Below are 27,873 nucleotides of genomic sequence, written 5' to 3' on the forward strand. Positions count from 1 at the left end.
CAGTGGCTCTCCCTGCAAGGCCGCCGCACCCTGGAGGGAAGCCTAAAGGCAAACTCACCTCCTCTTTGTGAAGGGCTGTGGGAATCACCCATACGTCAACCTTAATTTGGGGCTTGGGGTTGAAACCCCAGCATTTCAGGACGGGATTCTCCCCCTCTACTCTGCTCTTGTGAGACCCCACATAAAGCTCTGTGTCCAGCTCTGGGGCCCCCATCATAAGGACATTGACCTGCTTGAGTGGTTCCAGAGGAGGCTGCAGCACCTTCCTCATGAGGACAGGCTGAGAGCATTGAGTTTCTTCAGCCTGGAAAAGGCTCCAGGGAGACCTTATAGTGGCCTTCCAGTACTTAAAGGGGGCTATAGGAAAGATGGGGAGGGACTCATTATGAGGGGGTGTAGGGATAGTGTTACCCTGAACAAGAGGTCTTGCTCAGAGCTGCTTAAATTTTATGTGCTTGCTACCCATAGGAAAGAATGTATTGTTTACTGGGAATCATAGGCTGAAAAACTGTTTCTCATCACACATTGCAGTCCCCACAAATGCTTCTCATGGCACCCAAGGACACACGGTATGTATTATCTATACAAATGTTTCTCATCAATACAAGGACAAGCTGGATGTATCAGATGGGTCAGTCTGTTCTTCAAATCATCAACAATAATTACTAAGGAACTTCTAATCAGGAGCTACCATCCTTGAAGAAGAGAAAGATCTTGGCACATGGAAACTTGTTCAAATTGTTTTACATATATAAGAACCCCGCCCCCCAAAAAATCCTCAAACTTTGAGCTTGTGCAGAACCCAGAAAACTCACTGTAACTTTAAATTGGAGCAAGCATGTTACTAACAAATGAGGGATAGAAGGGATAAGTAATTAACCAATAATCACTACAGTAAATGTGTAATCATGTAGTTTGGAGCATGTAAAAACTTTGAAGTTCTTCAGTGTGGTGCTTGATTTGTGGATGTTTTCCACCTAACACCCTGTGCAGAATAAAGCAGTATCTCCTCTAAACTGATCTTGGTTTTCAGTCTTTATTTTAGGTAATAATAGGATGAGGGGTAATGGTTTTAAGCTGAAAGATGGTAGATTTAGATTAGATACAAGAAATAAATTCTTCACTGTGAGGGTGGTGAGACACTGGCACAGGTTTCCCAGAGAAGCTGTGGCTGCCCCCTCCCTGGCAGTGTTCCAGGCCAGGCTGGACGGGGCTTTGGGCAACCTGGGCTAGTGGAAGGTGTCCCTGCACATGGCAGGGGGGTTGGAACTAGATGGTCTTTAAGGTCCCTTCCAACCCAAAACATCCTATGATTCAATAAAGTGCTGGAAGAGGAACCAATGGTAAAAGGCTAGCATTTTTTTCACTAAAGGTATGATGTACCACCAAGTTGACAGACCACAGACCAGAAAGGGCTGAAGACGCTTTAAATATTTGTTTATTACAGTAAAGTAGAAGGAATTTGGGAAACTTTTTACTCAGTACTGGTCTACTTGTGTAAGCTTCTGAATAAAAGCACATTTTTACAGTTAAAACTGCTTATCCCTACCCTAGTCACATAAGCAGTTAATCAAGTTGCTTGCACAATCTTCTATAAAATAAAATTATTCAAACAAACATTCATACATTTAAAAGCAGCACTGTCAACCCTGATGTATTTATACAGCTGTGCTCTATTGTTTCACTTGTTCTTTTTGCCCACCCACAATATACAACTACAGCATTATAATGGCAACTGATGAACTCTGCTGATCTGCTGTGGTATTACAATGGCAACTGATCACTCTGCCTTCAGTCTTTAGTCCTCTTGCACCTCAAAGTCTCCTCAGACATAGCTGGGACAGCTCATATGAAGATACAGAACACAGGTCTTCACATGCTAAGAGGTTTCACTTTGCAAAAGCTGCAAGCAGAGATTCAATATCCTGAATTCCTTTAGAGGTTTCTTCCAAAGCCTTCAAGACACATGCTTCACTGATTCCTTCCAACTCACTCTCTTTTTTTGTTTTTCTGGCAGTAATACCAGACGGATTGTTTTTTACAGCAGATGTCCTTTCCAGAACATTGCTATTATCCAATAAAACTAGTGTTACTTTGTTAAGAAAAAATATCAAACTCTTCCTCTTAGTGAGAAAAATACTTCTCCATATTTGTATTCATCATTCTGGACTGCAAAGTCTTAAATTTCATAGCATGGTAATTACATAAAGCTAAAAAATAAAAAACTGTATTATTGAAAATGTTTACAACATTTACAGAAATTGTCTTTAACTAAGGCTTCAATTTATTTTACTTTAAAAAGGAAACTATCTGATGTCACACTGCAGTTTAACAGCATGCACTTTTCATACTAATAAAACTGAACTGTGGCTTAAAGACAATTATAGAGTGGCTTTAAGCACATGCAGCGCAGCACACTTTCTGGAGCTGGCTGAACACAATGGAACAATACTGAGGTAGTTGATAAACAGAAAGGTATTGTACTGCAACAACAAGCCCAAAGGCAACTGCATCATCCCGCTTTCAGGAACAGATCAGCAGATGAGTGTTAACAAAACTAATTCAATACCCACTAAAGGGCTTCCTTTTTTGGTCATTTTTTATTTTAGTTTGTACTCTGCCACTGTTACTGTTTCTGGTGCTGTGATGCAGAAGTTGGACAAGATAAAAGATAAAACAAAAAATATAAGAAAACAGAAAATGGCTTTAAAAGGTAATTTTAAGAAGCGTTAAGACAGTAAAAGAAGGTGGTACCAGGATAGAGAGCCTCTGATGATCTAAAGTGCAGATTTGAATATGCAGATGAACAACAGAAGTGAAAAACCTTTACAGCTTTCAAAAGGATACAGTTAAATCTCTGTATTTTTTTGAGCTCAGCATCAGCAGACCTGTCCAAGAAAATAACATTATTACATGATTTAATATCATAAAAGTTTCTCAAATGTATTTTTTACTTCAGATTTTAATTTTTAATAGTTTGCAGCAATACTGAAAATCAGAAGAGCAAAATCCAAGTAAAAAAAATGCTTTATTTTGTCTTTCATACCACTAGTCAATGGCTGCCATTTGACAATCATTGTTTCCAAAAAGCAGGGCTCTGCTCTAAGATGAGTCTCTTTGCTGTATACATGTATAAATATAGATATAATTTTCATACAATTTGAATAACAAGTGCAAATGTAATTTATTTCAGTTAACACATTTTTAATACCTGAACTTGTTTGTATATGATGTCAGTAGACCTTTAGTCAGTAGTGTGTACTAAAAAGGACAAATATATTAGCAAGAGATGCAAGTGTGATTTAGCAGATCAAAGTACTATTCTGAGCTGCTTGGTGTTCTGTTAAAAGATGCCTTTCTTACCCTAGTTTCTCTTTTTCACCTTCCAAGATTCTATCTCTGTAACATTAATCCTTTTTGGCAAAGTCACTGTAATTCTGATTTTTAAGTAAGGCAGGCAGAAATGCAATGAAACAAGTTTCACCTAAAACTCAACTCACCTAACATTTTAAACACTGAAAGAAAAACGTGAAACCACACGAAATGAATGGACCTGCGATTTTAATTTTCGACCCTTATGAAATGTAGTCTATAAAATTCACAGTTTATAGTCTTTTTTTTAGTTTTATTTTCAACATTATCTTTAGTCAATTACTTAGGATAAAAATGAATACCAATTTTCTTCAGTTACAGAATGTGCAGTATATTCAGGAATGTCCCTCCTTTTGTTCAAACTTCTGCACCATTCTATTGCTGTTCTGATGTACCTATGTTAACAGGAAAATTCACAAAAAGTCATTATTTATATAAGAAATACACTGTATTAATTCAAGCAAAAAACTGAAGGCATTAAGCAATACACCTGGATCTGAAAGAAAAAGCAGTGATTCAAAATCTAGTTTTTTCTCTAGGTGTCCTTGCCATTATTTGATTACCACATTTTGTCTAGAATCTCCTCCATATTTAAATCCATGCAGTTATAGCAAATTATAACAAAGCTGTATGATTAGTAATGAATGGTGTACAAGTGTTAATTTTTATCTTGAATGTCTGCTTGCTAAAATGCAGCACAGTAAGCTTCTGATAACTGCCACAATAAGGCTGTAATTAGAGCAAGCAGATTACGGAAAGCAATCTGCAGGCAGAGGTCAATATCTGTAATAAAGCAAAAACTGGATTAAGTGCTATCCAATTCTAGGTACCAGCTATATATAGGATAAAGTTTTAGGTTTTCTTCTTGTCCACTGATGTAAGTGCCAAGTTGCAGCTCTAGTTATTTTTCTAAAAAGACATTACTGTAACAGTTATAATTAAGTGACAGTATGGAGTGGTCCCAAGTCATACAGCTCCTCAATCTTTCCCACATGTAAGACGGAGCTTTTATCATTATGTATTTGGTTTCCTCCCCCAATATATTTTCAGTAAATACAATTTCTTCATGTAAAAGGATTTGTACAGAATTCTATTATATTTAACTTTAAACTGTTTCAATTACTTATACCTTTCATAGATTCCAGGATGACTTATTTTTATTAGCTGCTGTACCCCATCAGGAGTAGTTAACTTACACCAGCCTACATCTTCATTTACCTTCAAGGAAAAACAATTACAAGCATTAATTTTCTGCTGCAGTCTAGAAAAAAAAAAAAAAAGGTATAATATGCCAATTTAACAGTTAAGTATCTATGAATATTTCGCTTCAAACAAATATCCTTAAAAGCCGAAGGATAGAATTTAATATAGTCTGCTATGACAAATGCATGGAGGAAAAAAAGAACACCTGGCACAGCTCCAACACCTGTTTTGTGCTATTCAAGAATAAATTATTTCTAAAAGTGTGTAGAGAGGTTTCCAAACTTGTGGATTTCTCAGTTCTTACTTTTATCATGAGTGAGCATACAGATTTGAGCTAGCTCACACCAGGAAGTTATACTGCATCTTTTGACACACTAGCTAACATATTTATACTGTTTATAGAGATATCCTCAGACACTTCAACATCTCGTTTCTTGTCACCTTAGGGTAATACATAAGACACACAAGACTAAAGTCCCAGCAGTCAACCTTAAATCCCACACTCACATGATTTTCTTTGTCGTGCCATTTTGCAAAAACCAATATAATCTACATTACCTAGATTTAAAAATGTGTATGGAATACCACAAGAGCACAGCTACTTTTCCGAGTAATTTTTCACTATCCATTTGCTCAATTATAGGTAATTTGAAATAAAAACCAAATACTCCCTTCTTTGATCAATGTGAGTGACTTCTTAAAAGGTTAAAGTTTTATTTGCCTCTTTAGGCATCAGTTATGCACTAAAATATTCTTCCTCCTCACTTCTGACTAAAATATTGTCAATACATTAACAGTGGCATTTGCAGAGAGTTTGTATTTTCACTTAGACTACTATACAAGCTCAAGAGTAAGCCACAGCAGTGAACTTCTGTGAGTTACAAATCTCTCAAAAGACTTCAGTTTGTATTTTATAGGTATAAAAACTTTTGTTTTGTTTCCTCATTAGTTTCCTAGTAACACTTTTTCATGAAGAGTTTTAAGAATGGTTATTCCTCTAATTCCCGGGTTACCTGGATCATACTACTGGAGGAGCTGAAATCCCAGACCATATTCAAGGTCATTCCATCCCAAAAAGCAGCATGGACTTTATGATCTGAGTACACAACTAGTCTTCCCATGTTGGGAATAATCTTTTCATACAGCAAAATCGGCAACATTTCTCGTCCATCTGTCTCGGGTACCTAGAATCAAACAAATACATTAAAAACTTGTGGAAAGGTTACTTACATCATTACAGCTGTTTCTGTCTCTCCCAGATTTTCAATCTAATTGTTTTTCCAGATCACAGCCAGCTCTCTTTATCATGCAATCGCTTTCTGTTTCACAAATACACTTTTACACTGCATGCTTTTGGTTCCCAAATATACACCTTCTGATCTTTGAGGATATAATCACCATTCTTCCCTCTAGTTTAGGTCCTATTCCCTATAGCCTGTATAATCATTCTTAGAACACTGAAAGATTTATAATTTTTCAGCTACATACCATTTTCCAGCAGCAGAGATAACAGTTATGTGTTAATGATAGTTTAGCCTTGTAGCAGAACTGAAGTATTCTGAGGAGAAAAAACCAAAGTATTAAGCATTTCATACTTACTATGTCTTCTAAACTCTTGCAACCTTTATTCTGTAAGTTTATAGACATCTTCAGTGATAATATAAATTTCTTTAATTTTTATACTTGATGTCATAATAAGTATTATGTGTAATTTCAACTACTGTCCTTTCAAAGTCAGAGGAATTAATGTAACAAAGATTAAAGTTACTTGGTTGCCTGAGTAATAATGGAGGATACAGAGTATGGAGTTCCTGGTACATCAGGAGGTAGGCTGTTTACCGAATACATCTTTTCTTCTCTCTGCAGTAAAGAGCACAAAGGAAATGAGTTAGTTACAGGTACTGTAGCATGAAAACAGTACTAAGAGCTTGCAAGATAGGAAATTTCTGACCTCCCACAAAGCAACTATAATCACATTTAAATTTGTCCCAGAACACAGGTAAGTATCTCACTGAAAGTAAAAAACTGCAGTCATACCCTTTAAGTCTACTTCACAGTTTCCATGTATGAAGTATGGACCAGGAAGTTCTTTTATCAGAAGGTAGACTGCAGTTCATTACTAAAGGTTAGGTTTGAAGGATATAAAGTTGACCCTTAATTCTGCTTTAAAAATACAAAGCACTGCATAAGCACTTCAGAGGATCTCTACTCTGGGGAAACTTCACAACAGACAGACACAGAGACGCAAAATTGTTTCTCCAGCGCTGAGCAGCTGATCTGTGGCAAAGCCAGAGCAGAACCTGTATCTTCTAGGTTCTGTCTCCATAGAGTAAAAAAGAAAACACTTCCAAGTACATAAAGAGTAAACTCTAATCAATATATTAGTTTAAAGACTGAACTTCTTCTCCTAAATTAGTGAGAAATGACTATTGTAGAATCTTACTGTAGTACAGACTTGAGCTTGTAAAATAAATGTTACAATGAGTAAGATTTTTCTTATTGCGTCTATAATTTACAAAAATACATTCTGAAACAGAAGGAATAATCTCATTTTTTGTAAGATTGATTGCTTGATTCCGACATGATAGTAATTACCAATGTAGGGACTTAACTACAGACCGCATAGCTAATAAATTTCTTAAAACTAAGACAACTGCTAACTTGAAGGAATTTGGAACATATTTTTAAAAAGTTCTATACCTTTTTTGTTCCTTTTTGTATTGCATAATGTATGAAATAGTTTCCCAGAAATGCTCCCTCTGACTTCAAAAATGAGTCATCACCAGGATAAATTTCTGTGATGTTTGTCTTACCATGGATAAATCTAAGAGAAATAAGAGTATTTTTAACAAGTATTTAAAATGTTGTGTCACTCAACAAGCAAAACAGGTTAGTAAACTTGAAGAAAGTGCTAAGGACAAATTATTTTCAACATAACTCTCACATGAAGAACTTCTGCCTGTTTCACAAACAGCAGACTGTACCAATTATTTCTTTTAACATAAAAGACCAGTGTTACCAGGCTCTTTGTTTGCATGTGTATATGGGGGATGGGAGTTAAACGAGCTAGTAAAGTGTTTTCATGTTGAGGTAAATGTCTCACAAGAGCTGCTCATTTCACTGTCCACAAAATATCGTGGTTCTAAACAGCAGAAAAATCCAGTTCTCTTAGTGGACCAGCCCTTCCTAGAGTACACAGAAACTCAGACTGAACAATTCCTAACAACCTGAAGGTCTTCATTTCCACTGCAGCTATGTGTTTTTCACTAAAATCAATTAACTTTTACTCATGATCATACAGCATCTTGGAGACTAAAATCCATTTAATGACCCAATTCTGTAACTCTGTGGTTAGATGCCTGGACTTTGCTAATGGGACTTAGAAGACAAAGTGTGGCTACTCACCACACTTCCAAAGAAATGAGTTATGTTACTGAAGAGATGCTAAACATTTTGCTCAGATGAGATGAAAATTTAGGAATTACACTGAGAAAAATTAAGAACACTAGGCAGAAAGATTAAAACTTTAAAGACTGATTATGCTTTTATTAAAAACTTTTAGATGCTGATAGTAACTGTAGCATTTTCAAAGTCTGTATAACAGATTTGAATGGACTATTTAAAAAAAAAGTTGTGGGTTTTTTTAAACCATATGGATAATGTGATTTGCCAGGAAAACCCACGGTTTAGCTGCCTGCAACATGCAAATTATGTAGGTCACAAAGACAAATATTTCTAAAGCATGACATCTTCAGCATCAAAAGGAACAATGTAATTTGCAAAGAAAGCAAGCACCATAATTGGCAGTGAAATCTGTGGAAGCTCCAGCTGTCCAGCAAACATTTAAGAAATCAGATAATCAGATCACTTCTTTAAAAGCCTTAAATGTGATTCCAGATTGTTTATTTCAGACATACCCACTTTCAGATCTGGAAATATAATGTATTAGAAATCTAAAGTCCAATGAACAAACAAGAGAAGTGAACAGACAATTACATGAAGATTGTGTACAGTTTCTCAAAGAGTGAGAAAGGGACAATGTAAGACATTTGAACTTAAAGCTTAATTCCCATGCAATTGAGGTCTTCCAAAGATGAAACACGTGATCTCCGACATACCTATAAAACACATCCTGGCACCATACAATTTGAATTAGCTGAGGGCATGAATACTCTTCAGTATTTTGTTTCTGAAAGAAGTCACAGAAAGTCCACCTGTATAAAATACAATACAAGCCTCAGTAAGTCAGAAGGTCAGGGGTTTGTTTTTTGGTGTGCAGGTAATCATTTCTGTAGCAAGAACAGATGCATGCAAGCCTATTCAAATGAAAAGAGGCCACATTTTTCAGAGCACTCTGATTCTTTAGTTATCCACATTAGTTACCAAATTGGTTTTCTCAAACCCGCAACCTTTTTTTTTTCTTATTTTTAGTGGTGCTGACAGAGAATGTATGTCACTGGTCCACCTGAGAAGTACCATGTTCTCAAAAACAAAAAAAACCCCAAACCAACAAAAAACCTGTGTTTTTTTAGTATTCTCTTTTTCATTTTCATATTTATACAGCATGTCAGAAAATAAAATTTGTTTTTCTGTGGAGTAATTACTATATAGTCATTACAGTAGGATACAGAATGTTGATTTTACAGATTACATGTTTCAAGAAGTTCCTAAAAAAAACCCCCAAAACATTACAGTAATTTTAAAATTTTTTATAGCTAGATTTCAGTAATTTTTGTAGAGGTTGAAGTTCCAAATTGCAGAATTGTAAAACATATGTTAAAAACTACAAAGTAAACAGCTTAAAGTAAACAGCTTAAATTACCTATGTAAATGTGGTGCTCTGCAGCTGAGTGGCAAAGCTGTAGGCAAAGGAGAAACTGTTTCATGTGTTTCAGAGTCTGTTAAAACCTCAGCTTCTATAGATGAATGGTTGTTTTTCTCACACGTCTTCCTTACATTCTTAACAGTATGTAAGTTATAGCACATTTGTGCCAATGACAAAGGGTATTTCCATTCTTCTGGGTAAGAGGAAACAGACCAACACTGTGTAACCCATGTATATTCAGAAGAACAATTTGAGCGAAACAAAGGAACTCCATCTCTGCCTTTTTGGTCCTTTGGTTTGGTTGGTTCATTCTTCTTATTCTCTATTCTTGCTTGTTTTGATAATGTGTCTGCAACAGAACTTTTACTTAATTTTTCATGCTGATCTCCAGTTTGATAGTTGCTGTTCTTTTGAGAGGAGCAAAAGGATGCTGCAGATGACTGGCTGACTTTGCATAAGAACTCCACTGTAAATTCCTGCTGCAATTCTGACAGGTAAAGGTGAGCATAACCATCTACTGATGAGATCCTCACACTGCCATTGTTTATACATCTTGTCAGATTAGCCGTAGCAGGGTCAGGCCATCTAATTTCTAAGACATCACTGAAAAGAATCTAATACAACAAAAAGGATTGGAATGTGAGGCAAGATAAGAATTACCTGCTTCCCAGAAACTACAATGGAGGATTTACATTTAAAAGAATTCAGTCCTTCTGCAAGGACCTATGGAAAAAAACTTCACTCAAGAGGCAGCAAGATCTCTAACCTTCACATCTGCTTCCTCATGTTCTAACAGAGTTCTATCTAGCAATAATGTTTTAATTTAATATGCATTCATAAACTAGCAAGATACATGACCAACTGACAAGGCACAGTAGATATTTGTGCTTCCAACTGCTTCTTAACAAACACTGAAGAGAAAGACTAAATTATCTTGACGTATCAGTTACGAGTAGACTTCATGCAAAACCCACATTAAAACTGTGTATTATGTACATTAAAAATTCACGTGCTCTGAAATCTTCTCTTTATTTACAAAATCAAAATAAGCCTGTAAAATGGCATGTAACATGTACTTATGTGTTCTTACCAAACCAGAAATTTATTGAAAATGTTTTGCAGCTATGTGGGTAATCTTACTTAATCCTGCAGCACCACAGTTTTAAGTTACACAGCTATAGCTGTGATGTGGATAAAACATATTTCTGAAGAAGAACTTAAAATTTAATAAAGATTTCAAACTTTTACAATACAACATTTGGAAAGTCTCAGAATAGCCTCATTTTACTGCTGTGAAATTCAAGTACAGATTGTTGCTTCAATTAGCACTTTTGTTCAAAACAAACAAAAAACATTCTCATAGCATATGCCCTTGTGCTACGCCTTCTACAAAAATGAAGCAGATGATTCTCAACAAATTATCCAAACAAGCACTACATCTACCTCATACCCCAGATGAAACATAGCAGCACTAGCGTATTAGTATTAGTAAGGTGGGAAAGTCTGCTGAAGGCATTTAGGGCAATAAAGATGAAAATTTACCATAAAGAATTGCAAAAGGACCCTAAACAAAAATAATCAAGTGACCAGACAATGACACTACAGACAAAAATTCAGTGAAGACAAATATAATGTGATATAAATGGGGAAAGCAATCCTAGTTGTCTATGATGTATATGTATAAAAGCATGGGCTCTTGACTACCAGCACCCACAATTAAGATTTTGGTGTTATGATTGACAGTCCCATGAAAACAGACTCTGTTCAGCAGCAGTTTAAGCAGTGTATCGAATGTTTGAAAATTCTAGGAAAGGAACATCAACAAACAGAAGATACAACCACACCAGTGAACATATTCATGGTTAACCTGCATTTTAAATACTATTTGCAGTTCTGAACTGGCCACACCACTGACAAGATCCCCTTTGTCAAGCTGTCTAGACATGTGGATGGTTAGTGTGGCCAAATCAGAGCCTAAGAAAACTGCTATATTAGGTTGGTTTGAATTCAAGCACAAGCCAAGTAATACAGTATAACTGTAGAAGGGGTTTTGTACCCAGTGGCCTGGTGAAAGTATTGTCACTGCTAGTAACAGGCCACAGGCCTTAGGCTAGCTATGTCTTACACTAACTCTGCAAAGCCCTCGGCTAGCCTCTTAGGCTCATTACCAAATTGTTATGAGAACATGGTGACTGAACTGGAGCTTGGTAACGGATACCTCCTTGTAATATACTGCTGAAGTGTGAGACATAGCAAAGGCCTGGAAAATATGAGCACTGGTTGAAAATAGAGAACTGTAAATTGATAGTGAATTACTGAAGAAGTACAATCTATCTTGTGAATTACAGAAAGACTGGTTTTGCTTTATGCAAAGCAGCTGCTGGTAAGTGGAGGGCGGGATGAAAAAAAAACAAAAAAAAAAAGAAAAAAGCCAACCCAAAGGATAAGGTACTTGCTGTGGCCTGGGAAGGTTATCCCTCAACATCCTGAAGCAGGTAGTCACAGTGGGAGCTGTGTTAGAAACTGTCGATGAACCCAGCCATCTACCAGAAGAACAAGATCCTGGCCTTGGGGGAGGGTTGCATACTAGTTCTAAGGACAGAGCATCAGCTCTGTACTGCCGTACCTTGCAGTCATGTACAGTATGGGTGTGAAGGAATGACTGCTGCTGAGTATGTTGTGATACTGATTGACAGTGCTTTCAGCAACTGAAAATCAGTGTGAAGTTTGTTACTAATGATCAGTCTAAAAAGTTTTAAAACTTAAAACTTGCCTGATTTATCAGTCATCTTAGGACTGCCACCACAGTCTGCACACACCTGCAAGCATTTAGTGGGAACACCAGAGGGAAGCCAATGAGTTTACAAAGAAATGGTAAATAGGGTCTCTCGATGGACCTTCAGTCTGATCTGGAGTAGCTGTTCCCACAGTGCCACTGTGCCCCAGCCCTCTGTAACAGACCCACTGTCCTGGTTTTGGCTGGGATAGAGCTAATTTTTCTTCTTAGTAGCTAGAACAGTGCAGGGTTTGGGATTCAGTATGGTATTCTGTACGAGAGGATTGTTGATAATACACATAGTTTAAGTCATTGCTAGGAGATTAAGGACTTTTCCATCTCCCATGATCTGCTAGCATGCAGATACACAAGAAGCTGGGAATGAGCATAGCCAGAGCAAATGGACCGAAACTGGGCAATGGAGTATTTCATATCGTATAACATCCAGCCCAGTATAGAGGAGGGTTGGCCGGGATGCTGTGTTTCTCACTTTCAGGATTCCAGCTTTGGGATTTTCTCTTCTTTGGGATTGCTAGCTGGGAACAGGCTGGGCATTGGTTGGTGGCTGGTAACCATTGTGCATTACCTATTTGTATTTTCTATTATTATAATAACAACATTTTATTTCAATTATTAAGCTGTTTCTATCTTAACCTATGAGTCTCCTTACCTTTACCTCTGCAATTTTTTCCCCATCCCCTGGGTGGGGGAGGGTGAGTGAGCAGCTCTGTGGTGCTTGGCTGCTGGCTGGGTTTAAACGACTCTCACACAGGTAATGGGCAAACAATGGGATTCTGAACCTGAGAGCCTCTCAGAAAACACTGTCCTACTTCACTGACTCTTCCCTGAAAGTTTTCACATGCACAAGAGTGATGATATATAAAATCACTTGTTCTGTATGTACAAAATCCTAGGTTTTAGTCTTAGTAAACTAACTCTTTAGTGTCTGGCTACAAAGATACGCATAAATCGAGGACTAAGTGACAGTTAAAACTGTAATTTAAAATGGCATTATTCTAATCAAGCTGACAAATGCATTAGCCAAACTGTACTCTGCAGATCTTCAAGGCCTGTACTCATGTACGTGCATGTAAAGTTATGCACACCCTCTCTGTCAAGACTACTGGGGAAGTTTATTTCGCAAAAGCATTACATGTGTGTCTCTCACCTTTCTTCTTTCTGGAGGTATGAGACTTGAAGGTAAGTACGGGCGAGAAGAAAACTTGTTTCGGAAATCTAGAGCTCGCAGAACTTGTTCCTAAAAAGCGAAAGACCACAGCGCTGTCATATCACGTGTTCCTCCATGCAGTGGCAACACTTTAAGCCGATTTCACCCTCTTTTTTCAGCAGAGGCTCCATTTTACACACGAGCAACGATTTCGTGTTGGCGGGCCAGGGCCCCCCCGCCGGCCCCGCCTGACGAGAACGCGGCGGCCGCTCGCTCCCCGCCTCCCTCCCAGCGGCAGCGCCGGCCTCTCCCTGCAGGCGGCCCCCCGGGCCCGCGGCTAACGGCGGGCGCGGCCCCCCCGCCCGCCCCGGGCCCGGCGGCGCTTGCCCGCCGCCTACCCTGTGCGCCCTGACGGCGAAGGCCACCCGGTGGCGGACGGTCTCCGCCCGCTGCAGGGGGTGGGCGGCGGCGGGGAGCGCCGCTTCGAACAGGTACTCGCAGCCGCAGGGGGCCAGGAGCAAGCGAGCCCCCCCCGCGTAGTGCACCTCCACCGAGCCGCCCTCGTACAGCGCCATCAGCCGCTCCGCCGCCATGCCCCCACCGGCCCGGCCGCGCCCGCCTCCGCCCGGCGGGAAGCGCGGGGCGGGGCGGCTCCCTTTGCAGGCCGCACCCCTGGTGAACTTGGCATTCCCCCCTCGCTGCCAGGGAACAGATAGGAAATGCGGCATCATTTATATGCACGTTTGTAAAACAAGCTGGATGGAAATACACACCCTGTCTTTTTACTTTTATCTGCTGGAAACAGGGATGCCTTTTTTTGCTGCTCCAGAGGTGTAAATCAGCATTACAAAGGCCTAGACTATAGGACAAAAAGCCTTTTTGCCTGTAACTGTGCTTCTTGTAAGAGACCCCTCGTTTGGCAGGTGCCCTTGATACGCAGAAACAAACCCTACAACTCAGAGAGTTACAAAGCAGGTATGTTTATTCAGGCGCCGGGTGCTTGTGTTTTGGAGGAGCGATCCCCCACGCACTCGGCACCGGAATAAACATACCTGCTTTGTAACTCTCTCCCGAGTTGTAGGGTTTGTTTCTGCATATCAGTTTGGGGACCCAGGTGGGACCCTCTCTGTCCTGCTGCAGGACCGCCTGAGAGGGGGATGTTCTAGGCACGCCCCGAGGTTTCTTTCTCAGAGAACGTCCCTCTCTTTCCCGAAAGTCGTGAGGAGATGTCCTACACGAGGTAAAGAGCGTTGGTGCTTGCCCCTGGAGGGGTTGGGGTTTGAGTCCCCATTAGGAGGTGGTAGCGTAAATTCTGTACCCTGACCAATGGTAACTTGGGTTCTCCTGGCCACAGTGGCGCAAGTAGTATGTGACATAACTATCATTATTGTCTTCTGTTGTAAAGCTCTGGTACTGTGTATTGTGTGATGTGTTTTATTGTGCTGTTAATACTTCATACTACTGTCTGAAGTAAGTTTAAAATCCTAGGTGAGTGCTTGAGTGAGACGCAGTCAAACAGCAGAGTGAGTGTGCAGTCCTGATCCGCGGTTCTGTGTTCTCCAGGAGGAGAGCAGCCAGAGAGAGAGACGGATGAAGCGTATGACAGACTCTGTGACTGGTAGTCTAACCGATTGTTAACCCATATTGTCCTGTACACGGAGATCAGGATGTTTTATGTAACCCAGTATATGTTTTTGAATGCTTTAGTTGTAAAAAGAACACGGGTACAGTTTGGGGATGATTTTTGGTGCGGTTAATGTCAAGGAAACTGATCTGACTGGGATAGGATTGAATGTTCAGGCCATCTTAAGCAGATGTTTTGCGGGAACTTAGAAGGTGTAAGGAATCAGTAAGAATGCTGCTGGTATAGGGGGGGCATGAAGCACAGACGAGTGCCTGCCCACTTTGTCATGAGTGTTGCTTGTTTGGTGTGTCGTAAGTACATTATTTCTTTTAATGGTAGACAGGATTTTCGTCTCGACAATTGTCTTGAATTTAGATGCATTCATTGTGGAGCAAGCATGCCCTTGAATCTTTTGCCTTGCATAAGATATTATTGTTGTCAATTTAATCAGGTTGTATTTATAGGCTAAAGAACAACCCTCTGCAAGGTATATATTATGGAAGATAAACAAAGTAGCAGAATATTGAAAAAGAGCCCGTTAGGCTGAATTTTAGCTCACTGGAAGGATATAGGAGAGCTGCCACGGGAAAGTGTAAACAGAAAGACTTAAATAAAATATTGTAATTAATGGTGGCCTTTATATAAATTAGATGAAGAAGAAAAATGGCCCTTTAATGGAACATTGAATTATAATACCTTGATGCAATTGATGTCGTTCTTAAGGAGAGAAAGGAAATGGGATGAGGTCTCGTATGCAGATGTTTTTTGCCCTCAGAAATCATCCTGAATATCAAACGTATGGTGGATTAATGCCCCCACAGGACCCAAGGGTGATGGCTTTGGAGAGGGAAAATTGGAAAGAGGGAACAGGAAAGATGAAAAGGTGTTGTTAGGCATGCAGCATAGGGCAGAGATGTAGAAAGCTAGGGAAAATAGGGGATCTTGGGATGTGAGACCTGCCAGAACATTATAAACCACCAGTAGGAGCACAACAAGAAGAAAGTGAAGATTTTGAATCAAAAGTTCCTCCAGATAGTCCAGTATCCTCTTGCACCTGAAATAAGAAAGAAAAGATAGTGGTGCAAGCACTCCTGAGGGAGGCGGAGGGGCCAGAGGGAGGCCGTGTTTTAATATAGGTGCCCTTCTCCTCATTTGATCTTGAAACATGGAAAGTGGTAGCTAAAGGCTACCAAAGTGATTCTGTTGGGGTAACTAAACATTTCCAGTTTCTATTAAAACAACATATAATTCCAGTTGGAGTGATATCCTATTGCTGTTAGACCACATGACAGAAACTGAGAAACAACTGATAATAAAGATGGCCCAGGACTTAGCTAGTGACCAACTTAGGAACATGGGAGAGGATATAAAGGATGACTTTCCCTTAAAAGACCCACATTGGGACCCTAATAGAAAGGCTTATGTAGAATTACTGAATTAATACAGGAATTGGGTCACAAGAGGAATGGAATGGGCCATGACAATTCATTGGTCAGCCTCATACACTGTTCAGCAGGGCCCAAAGGAGACCCCCTTGGAATTTTTGGATAAATTATGAGACACTATGAGGTGGTACACTGCTCTGAACCCAGGATTGGAAATAGGAATACATCAGTTAGTGTCTCTATTCATAGGACAATCAGTGAGTGATATTTGGAGGAAGTTGCAGAAATTTAGACTGACAGAAAGCAGAAATTTGGAGACTCTGCTAGGTGAAGCATGGACAGTGTTTAGCAATAGAGAAGAGGAGGATCAGAGGAAGGATAAACGGGTATTGGCAGTAGTGCTACAAGAGAGTGAGGGACCCGGAGGTATGGGACCTAAGACGTATTTGGGAAGAGACCAGTGTGCATGGTGTAAACAAAGGGGACACTGGAAAAATTAGTGTCCAGAGAAATGGCAAGGAAGAATACAGGCCCACATCAAAGAAGATTGATGGGGATCTGGGGAATCTACCCTAGCAGATCCACTGGTTATATTGAGGCTAGGGAAACAACAACGGAGTTGTAGAATTGTAGTTGACACCTGGGCCACGTTTTCAATTTTAAACCAAACTTTAACACCTACAGATGATTGTTTTGTAACTTAGAGAAGCTACTGGCCAAACTGAAAAGGCGTACTTTTTGAGATCTCTTAAATTTAAATTAGGAAAATGATTGGAAATACACAAATTTTTATATATGCCTAACTCGCCAGAACCTCTATTAGGGTGAGACTTTTTGGAGCAACTAAAAGTGGAAATAAAATTTGAAAAAGGGAAAGTAGAATTTTCAGTGGGAGATGACCAGCTAATTAAACTTTTGAGTCTAGCCCTCATAGATACACCTGTCAGCTCAGGACTGTCTGAGGAAGTACAGAACCAACTATATCCGGGGGTATGGGCCTCAGAAATACCAGTAAAAGCTAAAAATGCCTTCCCTATAATAGTCAGACTCAAACCAGGAGCAAGGCCTGTAAGAATCAGGCAATATTCTCTTAAAACAGAAGATAGGGAAGGAATCCAGCCAATAACTGACCGATTTATCAAATATGGGCTGTTAACAGAATGTGAATTGGAATATAATACTCCCATTCTACTGGTCAAGAAGTCAGATGGTAGTTATAGAATAGTGCAGGATCTCAGAGCTATTAATAGAATAGTTGAAGCTCTGCATCCTGTTGTAGCAAACTCATACATATTATTAACTAGATTGGCACTTGAATTGACTCGATTTACCATATTGGACCTGAAAGACACCTTCTTTTGCCTACCCTTGAGCCCAGAAAGCCAACTGCTGTTTGCATTTGAGTGGGAAAACCCCGACTCTGGAAGAAAGGCACAGCTAACATGGGCTGTGTTACCACAAGGGTTTAAGAATAGCCCCACTCTTTTTGGAAATCAATTAGCCAAAGACTTGGAATGGTGGGAGTGACAACCTGGAGTTGGAGTAATATTACAATATGTGGACTATCTGTTGATAGCCACTGAAATGAAAGAACTATGCACAGTATGGACAGTTAGTCTGCTAAATTTCCTTGGACTTAATGGCTATTGAGTCTCTCCACAGAAAGCCCAAGTAGCTCAGTGGCAGGTAATTTACCTCGGATATGAGGTAACTGCTGGCCAAAGGACAGCAGGAAAGGAAGTAATCTGTCAGACTCCTCAACCACAGACAGCTAAAGAACTCCGCATGTTCTTAGAAATGACTAGATGGTGCTGCTTATGCTTATATAACTATGGACTCTTGGTAAGGCCACTCTATGAATTGTTGAAATCTAATCCAAAGGACCTCACCCGGAATGGGGAAGCAGAAAGAGCTTTACAGCAACTGAAAAGGAAACTAATGGACGCCCCTGCCTTGAGGTTACCAGATACTACTAAAGCCATTCTGGCTGTTCTCCCATGAGAAGCAGGGAATAGCCCTGGGAATCCTAGCCAAAAGCTTGGGACCATACAGAAGGCAGTGGCATAGTTCTCCAAACAACTTGATGAAGTAAGTAAAGGTTGGACTAGCTGCCTAAGAGTGATAGCAATATTGGTGCTAAATATTCAAGAAGCACATAAATTTACATTGGGCCAAAAGATTACAGTGTTGATATCTCAAACTGTATCTACAGTATTAGAGGTAAAAGGAGGGTACTGGCTCTCACCACAAAGATTCCTTAATATCAGGCATTCTGGTGGAACAGGATGATGTGGAAATAGTGGTTACTAACATTGTCAGTCCAGCATCTTTCCTCAGAAGGACCACAGGAGAACCAGTATCACATGATTGCCTGGAAACAATTGAAGCAGTCTATTCCAGCCAACTTGACCTAAAAGAGGAGCAGCTGAAAGATGCTGAAGACTTCTGGTACACAAATGGAAGTAGCTTTGTTCAACAAGGCGTCCGCAAAGCAGGGTATGTGGTACCCACTATGCATCAGGTAACAGAATCTGTAGCCCTGGCGCCAAATACCTTGGCACAAAAGGCAGAAATAATAGCTTTAACCCAAGTGCTGGATCTAGCCAAAAGCAAGAAGATTAATATAAGGACGGACTCCAAATACGCTTTTGGGGCAGTCCATTCCCATGGAGCCATATGGAAAGAAAGGGGACTCCTATCTACCCAAGGGAAACATATAAAACCTGCTGAAGAAATTCTTAGGCTCCTGGTAGCAGTGCAGCTACCCATAAAGGTGGCTATCATGTATTGCAAGTCTCATCAGAAAGGAGATACTGCTCAAGAACTGGGTAATGCTATGGGGGATCATGAAGCCAAAAGCATGGCTGAAGGGGGTGAATTAGAGGCGCAGTCTTTGGTCCCAGATGGTAAAATACAAATTGATTGCGAACCCAAGTATTCCAGAGAGAAATAGAAGACGAAAGAAATAGAGAAGTTGAAGACTTAGGTGGAGAAAATAAGCAGGGTAGGTGGGCAAAGACTCCGCAAGGCAAAATAATAATCACATTTGCATTATTGTGGGCCATAGTTATAGCAGAGCATAGAAAATCTCACTGGGGAGCTGAAGCGTTGTATAAATGCTTGAACCAGCGTAAAGGTGCCTGGAACCTCTACACCACTGTTAAGCAAGTGACACAGCAGTGTGAAATATGTTTGCAGAATAATCCTAAAACAAGCCCTAAAGCCCAACTTGGACAAATAGGGAAAGGAAACTATCCAGGGCAACAGTGGCAAACTGATTTCTCAGAACTACCTAGAAAACGAGGGTTCTGATATCTGTTGGTCCTATTGGGCACCTTTTCAGGCTGGCTGGAAGCATTCCCTTGCCAAACCAATAAAGCTAGGGAGGTAGCTAAAGTGCTACTACAAGAAATAGTACCGAGACCTGTGATTCCTGCAACAATCTCTTCAGATAGAGGACTGCATTTTATTACAAAAATTATTCAGCCAGTTAGTAAGATCTTGGGAATAGATTGACAATTACACACCTCATATAGGCCACAACTGAGTGGTCAAGTGGAAAAAATGAATCATTTAAAATTAAGATACTGGTTGTAAACTAGGGTGGGAGGCCAGATTATCTTGGCCACAATCATTACTTTTGGTACTCCTGAGGGTTAGAACTAAACCCAGAACTAAAGAGAGGCTGGGCCCTTTTGAAATACTTTATGGGAGGCCTTATATCGTACAAGCGGGAATACCAACTCAGATAGGAGATGAAACATTTTCTGATCATGTAATAAGCCTGCAGAAACAATTACAGGAAATAGAGAGACTGGTTTTGCGAACCAGAGCCCAAGGTCTTGATGGAACAGTGCATGATATTAAGCCTGGTGATTATGTGTATGTGAAATCCTTTACAGATTCACCTCTGGAACCGAAGTGGGAGGGCCCCTTCCAGGTGCTGCTGACATCCCATACAGTGATCAAGATTAAGGAACAGATCTTGTGGGTATATCACACCAGAGTGAAAAAAGCTCCTAAGCCACGATGCGTATCGACACCTATGGGACCGTTGAAGCTTTGCATCCAAAACGATGATATGGGTTCTTATGACTCTGCTGACTGTAACATAGTGCATGCTTGGGAGTGGCCTTGGACAGATGCTTATTTTGGATATATGGGCATCATGGGAAAGAACCTATTAGGAATGAATTTGGCAACAGTTGTAATACATGGCAGCATGACATTCTGACCAAATAAATGGGCAAAGATAAATTCAGTCCATATCTGGACGGTTGAAAAAGGAAAGGATGTCCAGATAGGTTGTAGGGTTTTCAATGCAAGTGGTATAAAAGATCCACCTCCCCCGACCCATATTACTATTCGGAAAATTTCCAGTGGGAAAATGGGACCCAAAATAGGTCAAGAACAATGTGTGGCCGATGTTTGTTGGTATGCCTTTACTGTAGCCCAACCAGTATCCACAGTTTGTTTAGGGGGAGCTGGACTAGGGGACCGAGCTATATCTTTCAAGTTTAGATTTAATATAACACAGAAGGAAACCACCACTCCTCCTGTTTATACTACTCTGACTCAGGTTACTGAATCAAGTCATGTAGAGATTGAGTGATTGGGGCCATATATGTGTATCCAACAGGACCATATGTAATTAAGTCTGTTGGTCAACAACAAGTAATATTTAATCCAATACGCTCTCTTAAACGAGTTGAACTATTGGAAGAGGGGGCCAGTCATGAAGACTATAAAGATGTAGTGAAGCTATGCAGGGAGAACATTAGGAGAGCCAAAGCACAGCTAGAGCTCAACTTAGGTACAGCTGTTAAGGATAACAAAATATGTTTCTACAAATTCATTAACAGCAAAAGGACAATTAGGGAAAATCTCCCTCCTTTACTGGATGCAGAGGGAAACACGGTAACTAAGGATGAGGAAAAGGCTGAGGTGCTCAACGCCTACTTTGCCTTTAACAGGCAGTTTAACGAACTGTCTGTTCCCTGGACACCCAAACTCATGAGCTGGGAGATGGGGAGTGGAAGCAGATTGAGGTCAGCACAGTTGAAGAGGAGTTGGTCAGAGACCTGCTGCACCACTTGGGTGCACACAAGTCTGTGGGACCAGATGGGTTACACCAAAGGGTGCTGAAAGAGTTGGCAGATGTGCTTGCCAAGCCGCTGTCCATGATTTACCTGAAGTCATGGCTAACCGGGGAGGTCCCATTGGACTGGAGCGTGGCAAATGTGACACTCATCTACAGGAGAGTCAGAAAGGATGATCCATGAAACTGTAGACCTGTCAGTCTGACCTTGGTACTGGGGAAGGTCATGGAGCAGGTCATCTTGGGTGCCATTAAAAGTCATATAATGGGCAGCCAGGGGATCAGGCCCAGTCAGCATGGGGTTATGAAAGGCAGGTCCTGCTTGACAAACCTGATCTCCTTCTGTGACAGAGTGACCTGCTTACTGGATGAGGGAAAGGCTGTGGATGTTGTTTACCTTGACTTCAGTAAGGCCTTTGACACCATTTCCCACAGCATTCTTCTGGAGAAACTGGCCGCTCACAGCTTGGATGGGCACACGCTTCGCTGGGTAAAAAACTGGCTGGATGGCCAGGCTCAAAGAGTTGTGGTGGACGGAGTTAAATCCAGTTGGAGGTCGGTCATGAGTGGTCTCCCCCAGGGCTGGGTTTTGCGGCCACTCCTGTTTAACATCTTTATTGATGATCTAGACGAGGGGATCGAGTGCACCCTCAGTCAGTTTGCAGATGACACCCAGTTGGGTGGGAGTGTTGATGTGCTCGAGGGTAGGGAGGCTCTGCAGAGAGACCTGGACAGGCTGGAGCCATGGGCTGAGGCCAACTGGAGGAGTTTCAGTGAGGGCAAATGCCGGGGGCTGCCCTTGGGCCACAACAACCCCCAGCAGTGCTACAGGCTTGGGGAGGAGTGGCTGGAGAGCTGCCAGTCAGAGAGGGACCTGGGGGTGTTGATTGACAGCCAGCTGAACAGGAGCCAGCAGTGTGCCCGGGTGGCCAAGAAGGCCAATGGCATCCTGGCTTGTGTCAGCAATAGCGTGGCCAGCAGGGACAGGGAAGGGATCTGACCCCTGTACTCGGCACTGAGGAGGCCGCCCCTCGATTCCTGTGTTCAGTTTTGGGCCCCTCCCTACAAAAAGGACATTGAATGACTCGAGCGTGTCCAGAGAAGGGCAACGGAGCTGGTGCAGGGTCTGGAGCACAGGTCGTACGAGGAGCGGCTGAGGGAACTGGGGGTGTTTAGTCTGGAGAAGAGGAGGCTGAGGGGAGACCTCATCACCCTCTACAGCTCCCTGAAAGGAGGGTGCAGAGAGCTGGGGATGAGTCTCTTTAACCAAGTAACAAGCGATAGGCCAAGAGGGAATGGCCTCAAGTTGTGCCAGTGAAGGTTTAGACTGGATATTAGGAAGCATTTCTTTCCAGAAGGGGTTGTTGGGTGTTGAATGGGCTGCCCAGGGCAGTGGTGGAGTCCCCACCTCTGGAGGTGTTTAAGAGTAGAGTCAACATAGTGCTGAGGGATATGGTGTAGTTGGGAACTGTTAATGTTGGGTTAATGGTTGGACTGGGTGATCTTCAAGGTCTTTTCCAACGCAGATGATTCTGTGATTCTGTTTGATTGATGCAGAATGACATGTCCTTCAACCAGCTTGTTCATCGTTCCTGAAATTGTTCACATGTGGGCTGGATGACAAGGTTACATAAAAACATTTCCTCCCCAAATGAGGACTGAGATATAACTGGTACAACAGGAACAGGATTGAGAGTTCTAAATAGTATAGATACTGAGATAATAATGAACAAACTTACTATGGCAACCAGTGACCTGAACAAAATACAGTGCCCTCTAAGATCTTCCCTCTTAACCTTAAGAAATAGTCTATGGCTTACGGCAGATGCATTACCAAAATGGGAAGAGATAAATTAAAAACACAACGAACTGATTATTGAGGCACTAGGTGCAGTCCAAACTAATGTTTCTGTAGCACTTAGCTGTATCTAAGCTCAATTACGTATACAGTCAATAGCAGCTGCAGTCATCAGGGAAGGTGAGGACAGGACCCTGCCAAGAGAAATCCAAAAGGTGGTCTGGGATAATGCAACTGAATTTGAAAGAAAATTCTAATCTTGGTGGCATTTAATTAATTTTACCTTTGACTCTGTAACACAGTCACAGCTTTTTTACTAACAATAGCCTTGGTGTATAATATACACCCAATTGTTGCGTTAGGATTAAATCATCACAGAACTGTACTTGATCCTTTAGAGCACAGGGTAAGGGCTAGGAAAAATGGAGAAAACTGGCAAACTATTGATGTCGAGGCATGTGTTTCATGAGAATAGCAAGGATTTATTTGTGAAGGTAACACCCGCAAAGCTCAAGATACCTGTCTTGACATCAAACAAATTGTTTGTCATTTTGAAATACATCCCAATGCAACCCTAGAAACTGTAATAATTTACATGGGTATGGGATGTGTTTGCTTAAGAACCCTATGTGATTCTGTACAAGCAGATGACCTTATAGTGGACACAAGCAACCATTTGAATATTTGTATCTGCAGTTTCACTGGTCTTACAGAATATGATTTTAATTATACTGTTCCTGTCACCACTTAGCAATTGTTACAATCTAGTTATAAGGTGATTCAAGATTGGCAACCCCTCCTTATTGGAATGAATCTGGCCCTAGTTAGGAAACTACTACTACATCACAAAAATCTAAATGAATTGATACAAGTTCAGGAAAAGTGGACAAAAGACTCTAATCACTATTCAACATGATGCAGAAAGGATACATCAAGTAATGGAACGAGTGAAGTCAGATGGAGAACACTATTGGTGGGATGTGCTCGTGGGCCATTCTCAGTCAGCTGCCAAAGTTTTGAACATATATTGATATTACTAATAGTCACGGCAATATTGACGATAGTAAATCTTATCTTTTGGTGTAAACTGAAAAGGCTTACTGAACAAATATGGGCCTTAAAGATAGAAATGAAATATAATGAAACATTTTTTTACTGCAAAAGAATTTGCTTTGAAGAAAGAAAAGGGGGGAATTGATACAGGGAACTAACTACTTACAGCAATTTATTTACTTATAATGTCTTATAATGATTTCTAAATATTGTTTGCCTTGATTGTTTCCTTGAAACTCTTTACCAAGGACTGGTGTTTGTCAAGGATTAAGCTTGTCAGGGACTGGTATTTGTCATAACAAAGGAAACAAAGCAGTTGTCAAGATGTGCCGTAACAAACATGTCCTTGTGAAACAGATGTGTTCTACCAAGTTAGTCCTTGCAGAGTGCAGATAACCATATAGAGACAATATAGAAGCTAGAGTGCTAATGCTTTTAGATAAGATAGAGGGAGTGAGCCGGTAAGGACAACTCTTAAGGTTTAGGAAACTATTTAGGAGAGTCTGCCCGCGCTCCGAAGAACGGGGTGAGAAGTCCAACGTGAGAAGCTCAACGTGAGGAAGATGATGATTTTCTCTCCTCAAGACCCCTAAAGCGACCACGAGGAGGCAATATGCAGGCGCAAAGATGTCATAAACATTTTTAGAACTGCGAACACCAGCCTTTTGAACTAACTCCGACTTGCTTATGCATATGTATGTTTGTATTGTGTAACTCTGTGAATATGTGTATCCACACTGTAAATTTCTGGTAAAATGTGCTGTTGCTGTGCGTGTGTTTTGGAGGAGCGATCCCCCACGCACCCGGCGCCGGAATAAACATACCCGTTTTGTAACTCTCTCCCTGACACTGAGCGCGGCCACCCCGAGAGCTGTGCCCGCAGCCCCCACCGCCTCCCCGGCCCCGAGGCAGGACGGCCCCGGCTGCGCCGGAGGGAGCTCGTCCCTCGCCTCCTCACCCAGCTCCTCCGGGAAAGCAGGCGGAGGGCTGGCGGGCAGCGCCGGGAAGGCAGAGCCCGCGGACAGACTACCGGTAAATAATTCTCTTGTGACTGCTGCTTTACGTTCACGCATTCGCAGGGCAAGGAAATCTAACCGGTATCTCTGTACTTGGAACTGGGTCGTGGAAGCCCTAGCTGAATAGACTGAAAGGTTGGTTTCACAAAGGCCAATTTAGTAATTATGCCCAGTTGCCTTTCTGGAAGGTATATATGCTGTTGTGTCTGCCTGCCCATCCCCCCATATTTACAGTTTAATCAAAGCTGTTATAAGTGGAATTGATGAAAGCAAAACCAAAAAGAAACATTCCACAGGACAAGGCCTTGGGAGGATGTAATAGGCTCAAAGACAGTAGAGTCTTGCAGAACAGATATAAAAGGACAGAACGTTGAATGGAGGAACAAGGAAACCTCACTTGGTCGGGTGCTCAGAGATACCAGCCTTTAGGCTGCCCAAGCTGTGTTCTTTAGATGAATTTTGCTCATTTTAATGTGAAAATCACGCTTCTTGATGAGAAGCCCCCTACTCTGATAAGACCCCCCCACCCTTTGAATTTGCACAGAATAATAAAAGGACACCATAACTTTAAAACGAGAGGAGGCATGTTGTTAACCAATGAGGGACAAAGTGGTAAGAAACTAACCAGTGGTCATCACCCAGTTTGGAGTGTCTGTCACTTGCCTGCGTGCCGTGTGCTGGCTTAGTGGAATTACCACTCAGCACCCATCTCTGCATAGATAGAGATTAAACAAATATCCCGACTGTTTTTCAGCTCATGGCATACAGGGTAAAAGAACCCAGATTTTGGGAAAACAGATTGACAATTTACAGATAAGTGACAATTTATTACAATTCCTGCTAAAAGCACTAACTGTAATTTAAGAGCCTTTGCTATACAGGCCACACTAGATCATGTGGTCTCATCTGGCTGTAACAGTTGTTCTTACCTGTGGAGGTGCAGGTTTCTCAGATCAGTATGCAATCACATAGGAAGTGCATTCCATACGCCTTTCCATTCTCTACAACTACTTTCTCAGTAAAGTACAGAGTAACATTCAGCCAATTGGCTGCCGTCACAGCCACACATCAAAAGAAATCCGGTTCTACTTGCAATACACTTTTAAATAAGTATTATTCTGCATAGTACTTGCCTGAAGCAAGTATGTATTTAAATTATGAATCACTTAGTAGTTTTTATTATTTATGGATGATGCATAGTATTTTGCTGGCAACTTCACTGCTATGGCTAGAACTGTCAGTGTAGGAACTGTGGAAGGGGGTCACATAGGCTGAAGTAGAGGTGGCAATTCAGCAGCTCAGTGCAGTATCTCCCCTGACTTTTAGCTGGAATATCATTTTATGTTCCTGTATCAACTATTAGGATCCATAGGCATAAACTGGGTGATTAGAACTATAATTCAGTCAGAGAGAAGTTGTGAACCTGAGCTAACAATAATTGAATGAGTTCTGTGCTGTGGGAAGGAAAAGCAAAACGTGATAAGGAAGTACTGTCCCCGAGAGAAATAAAAATGTTACAAATCAGTAACACCACTAATACTCAGTGCCATCACTAAATGTTCTATTTTAAAAAAAATCCCAGCTATTGCAGCCCAGTTTGAAATTAAGCAAAGTGCGATTTTCAAACACTAAACATTTTTGTTATATCACAATTGTTCTGTCAAGAATGGCAAATACTGTGCATACTTTTTCTGATGTGTGAAGCTTGGTCATGTGCTTGAATTCATATGCAAAGTATGTTTTTCAGAACCAGTGCCGAAGAAGTTTGCTTCACTTTTCCCCCCAAGTTTCTTTTCCATGCTTCTGTGCTGCACCGTTATGTCACAAAGAAAGTAAATCTTTTTAAAGGGTTGTTTATCTGGAAGGTATCATTCAGAAACTTGTAGATGAGACATTTCTACACAGTGCACTTGAAATTTGTAAATGCTAAAAATCAGATGAAATAATTTTTAAACCTCTCAAGACTATCATACACAAAACTACTGTTAAGTTAAAAGCAGGCGGACAAGCAGCAAATGTTCATCACGATGGTGCAAAACCTGCTGCTTGCTTTTGTTCTCTCACATCTCATTCCACCATCACTGATTTGTATGAGACTCCTCTGAGATTTAAGACAAACAGGAAAGATGTATAAGGCAACGATTATCCTGTCCTACTTAGTAGGACAGAGTTAAAACCATTTTTTCCTTACTGCAGAGCTGAAAGCTCTTACAAAGCTGTGTACATACAGGGGACCACAAACTACTCCACTACTTTGAATAAAAGTCTCAATTTATGACTTCTCAGTATGGAGAAGGCAAAGGACAAAGCTTATTTTGGCAAACCTTGATCTGAATTACTTCATATATACAATTACTAGTTCCCAACATTTTTGTACAGAAGTTAGCATATTTCTTACCTACATGTAAGAATACTGTCTCCACAAGCTGACAGAATATACATCTGGAGTCTGACAGCTACTTTACAGAAAAAAAAGACACACTACAAAACACGGAAAACTAAACCAGGTAAAGTGGAATACCTTGAAGACACTATTACCTTACTATAATGCATAT

At 40.8% G+C, this 27,873-nt stretch overlaps 1 protein-coding gene across 1 annotated transcript; it reads right to left on the bottom strand.

The window, feature by feature from the left end:
* Positions 1 to 1,413: 1,413 nt before the first annotated feature.
* CZH5orf34 (chromosome Z C5orf34 homolog) lies at positions 1,414 to 13,958 on the bottom strand. Its single transcript, XM_074931882.1, has 12 exons — positions 13,743 to 13,958; positions 13,345 to 13,434; positions 9,398 to 10,014; positions 8,694 to 8,789; positions 7,276 to 7,399; positions 6,344 to 6,435; positions 6,064 to 6,133; positions 5,589 to 5,759; positions 4,502 to 4,590; positions 3,675 to 3,767; positions 2,848 to 2,888; positions 1,414 to 2,083 (listed from the first exon to the last, which is right to left on the bottom strand). Exons 1-12 carry the CDS (start codon positions 13,935 to 13,937, stop codon positions 1,890 to 1,892), a joined length of 1,872 nt encoding a protein of 623 aa, XP_074787983.1. The 5' UTR covers positions 13,938 to 13,958; the 3' UTR covers positions 1,414 to 1,889.
* Positions 13,959 to 27,873: the final 13,915 nt, after the last annotated feature.

The sequence above is a fragment of the Athene noctua genome, chromosome Z (assembly GCF_965140245.1).
Source record: "Athene noctua chromosome Z, bAthNoc1.hap1.1, whole genome shotgun sequence".
NCBI lineage: Eukaryota > Metazoa > Chordata > Aves > Strigiformes > Strigidae > Athene > Athene noctua.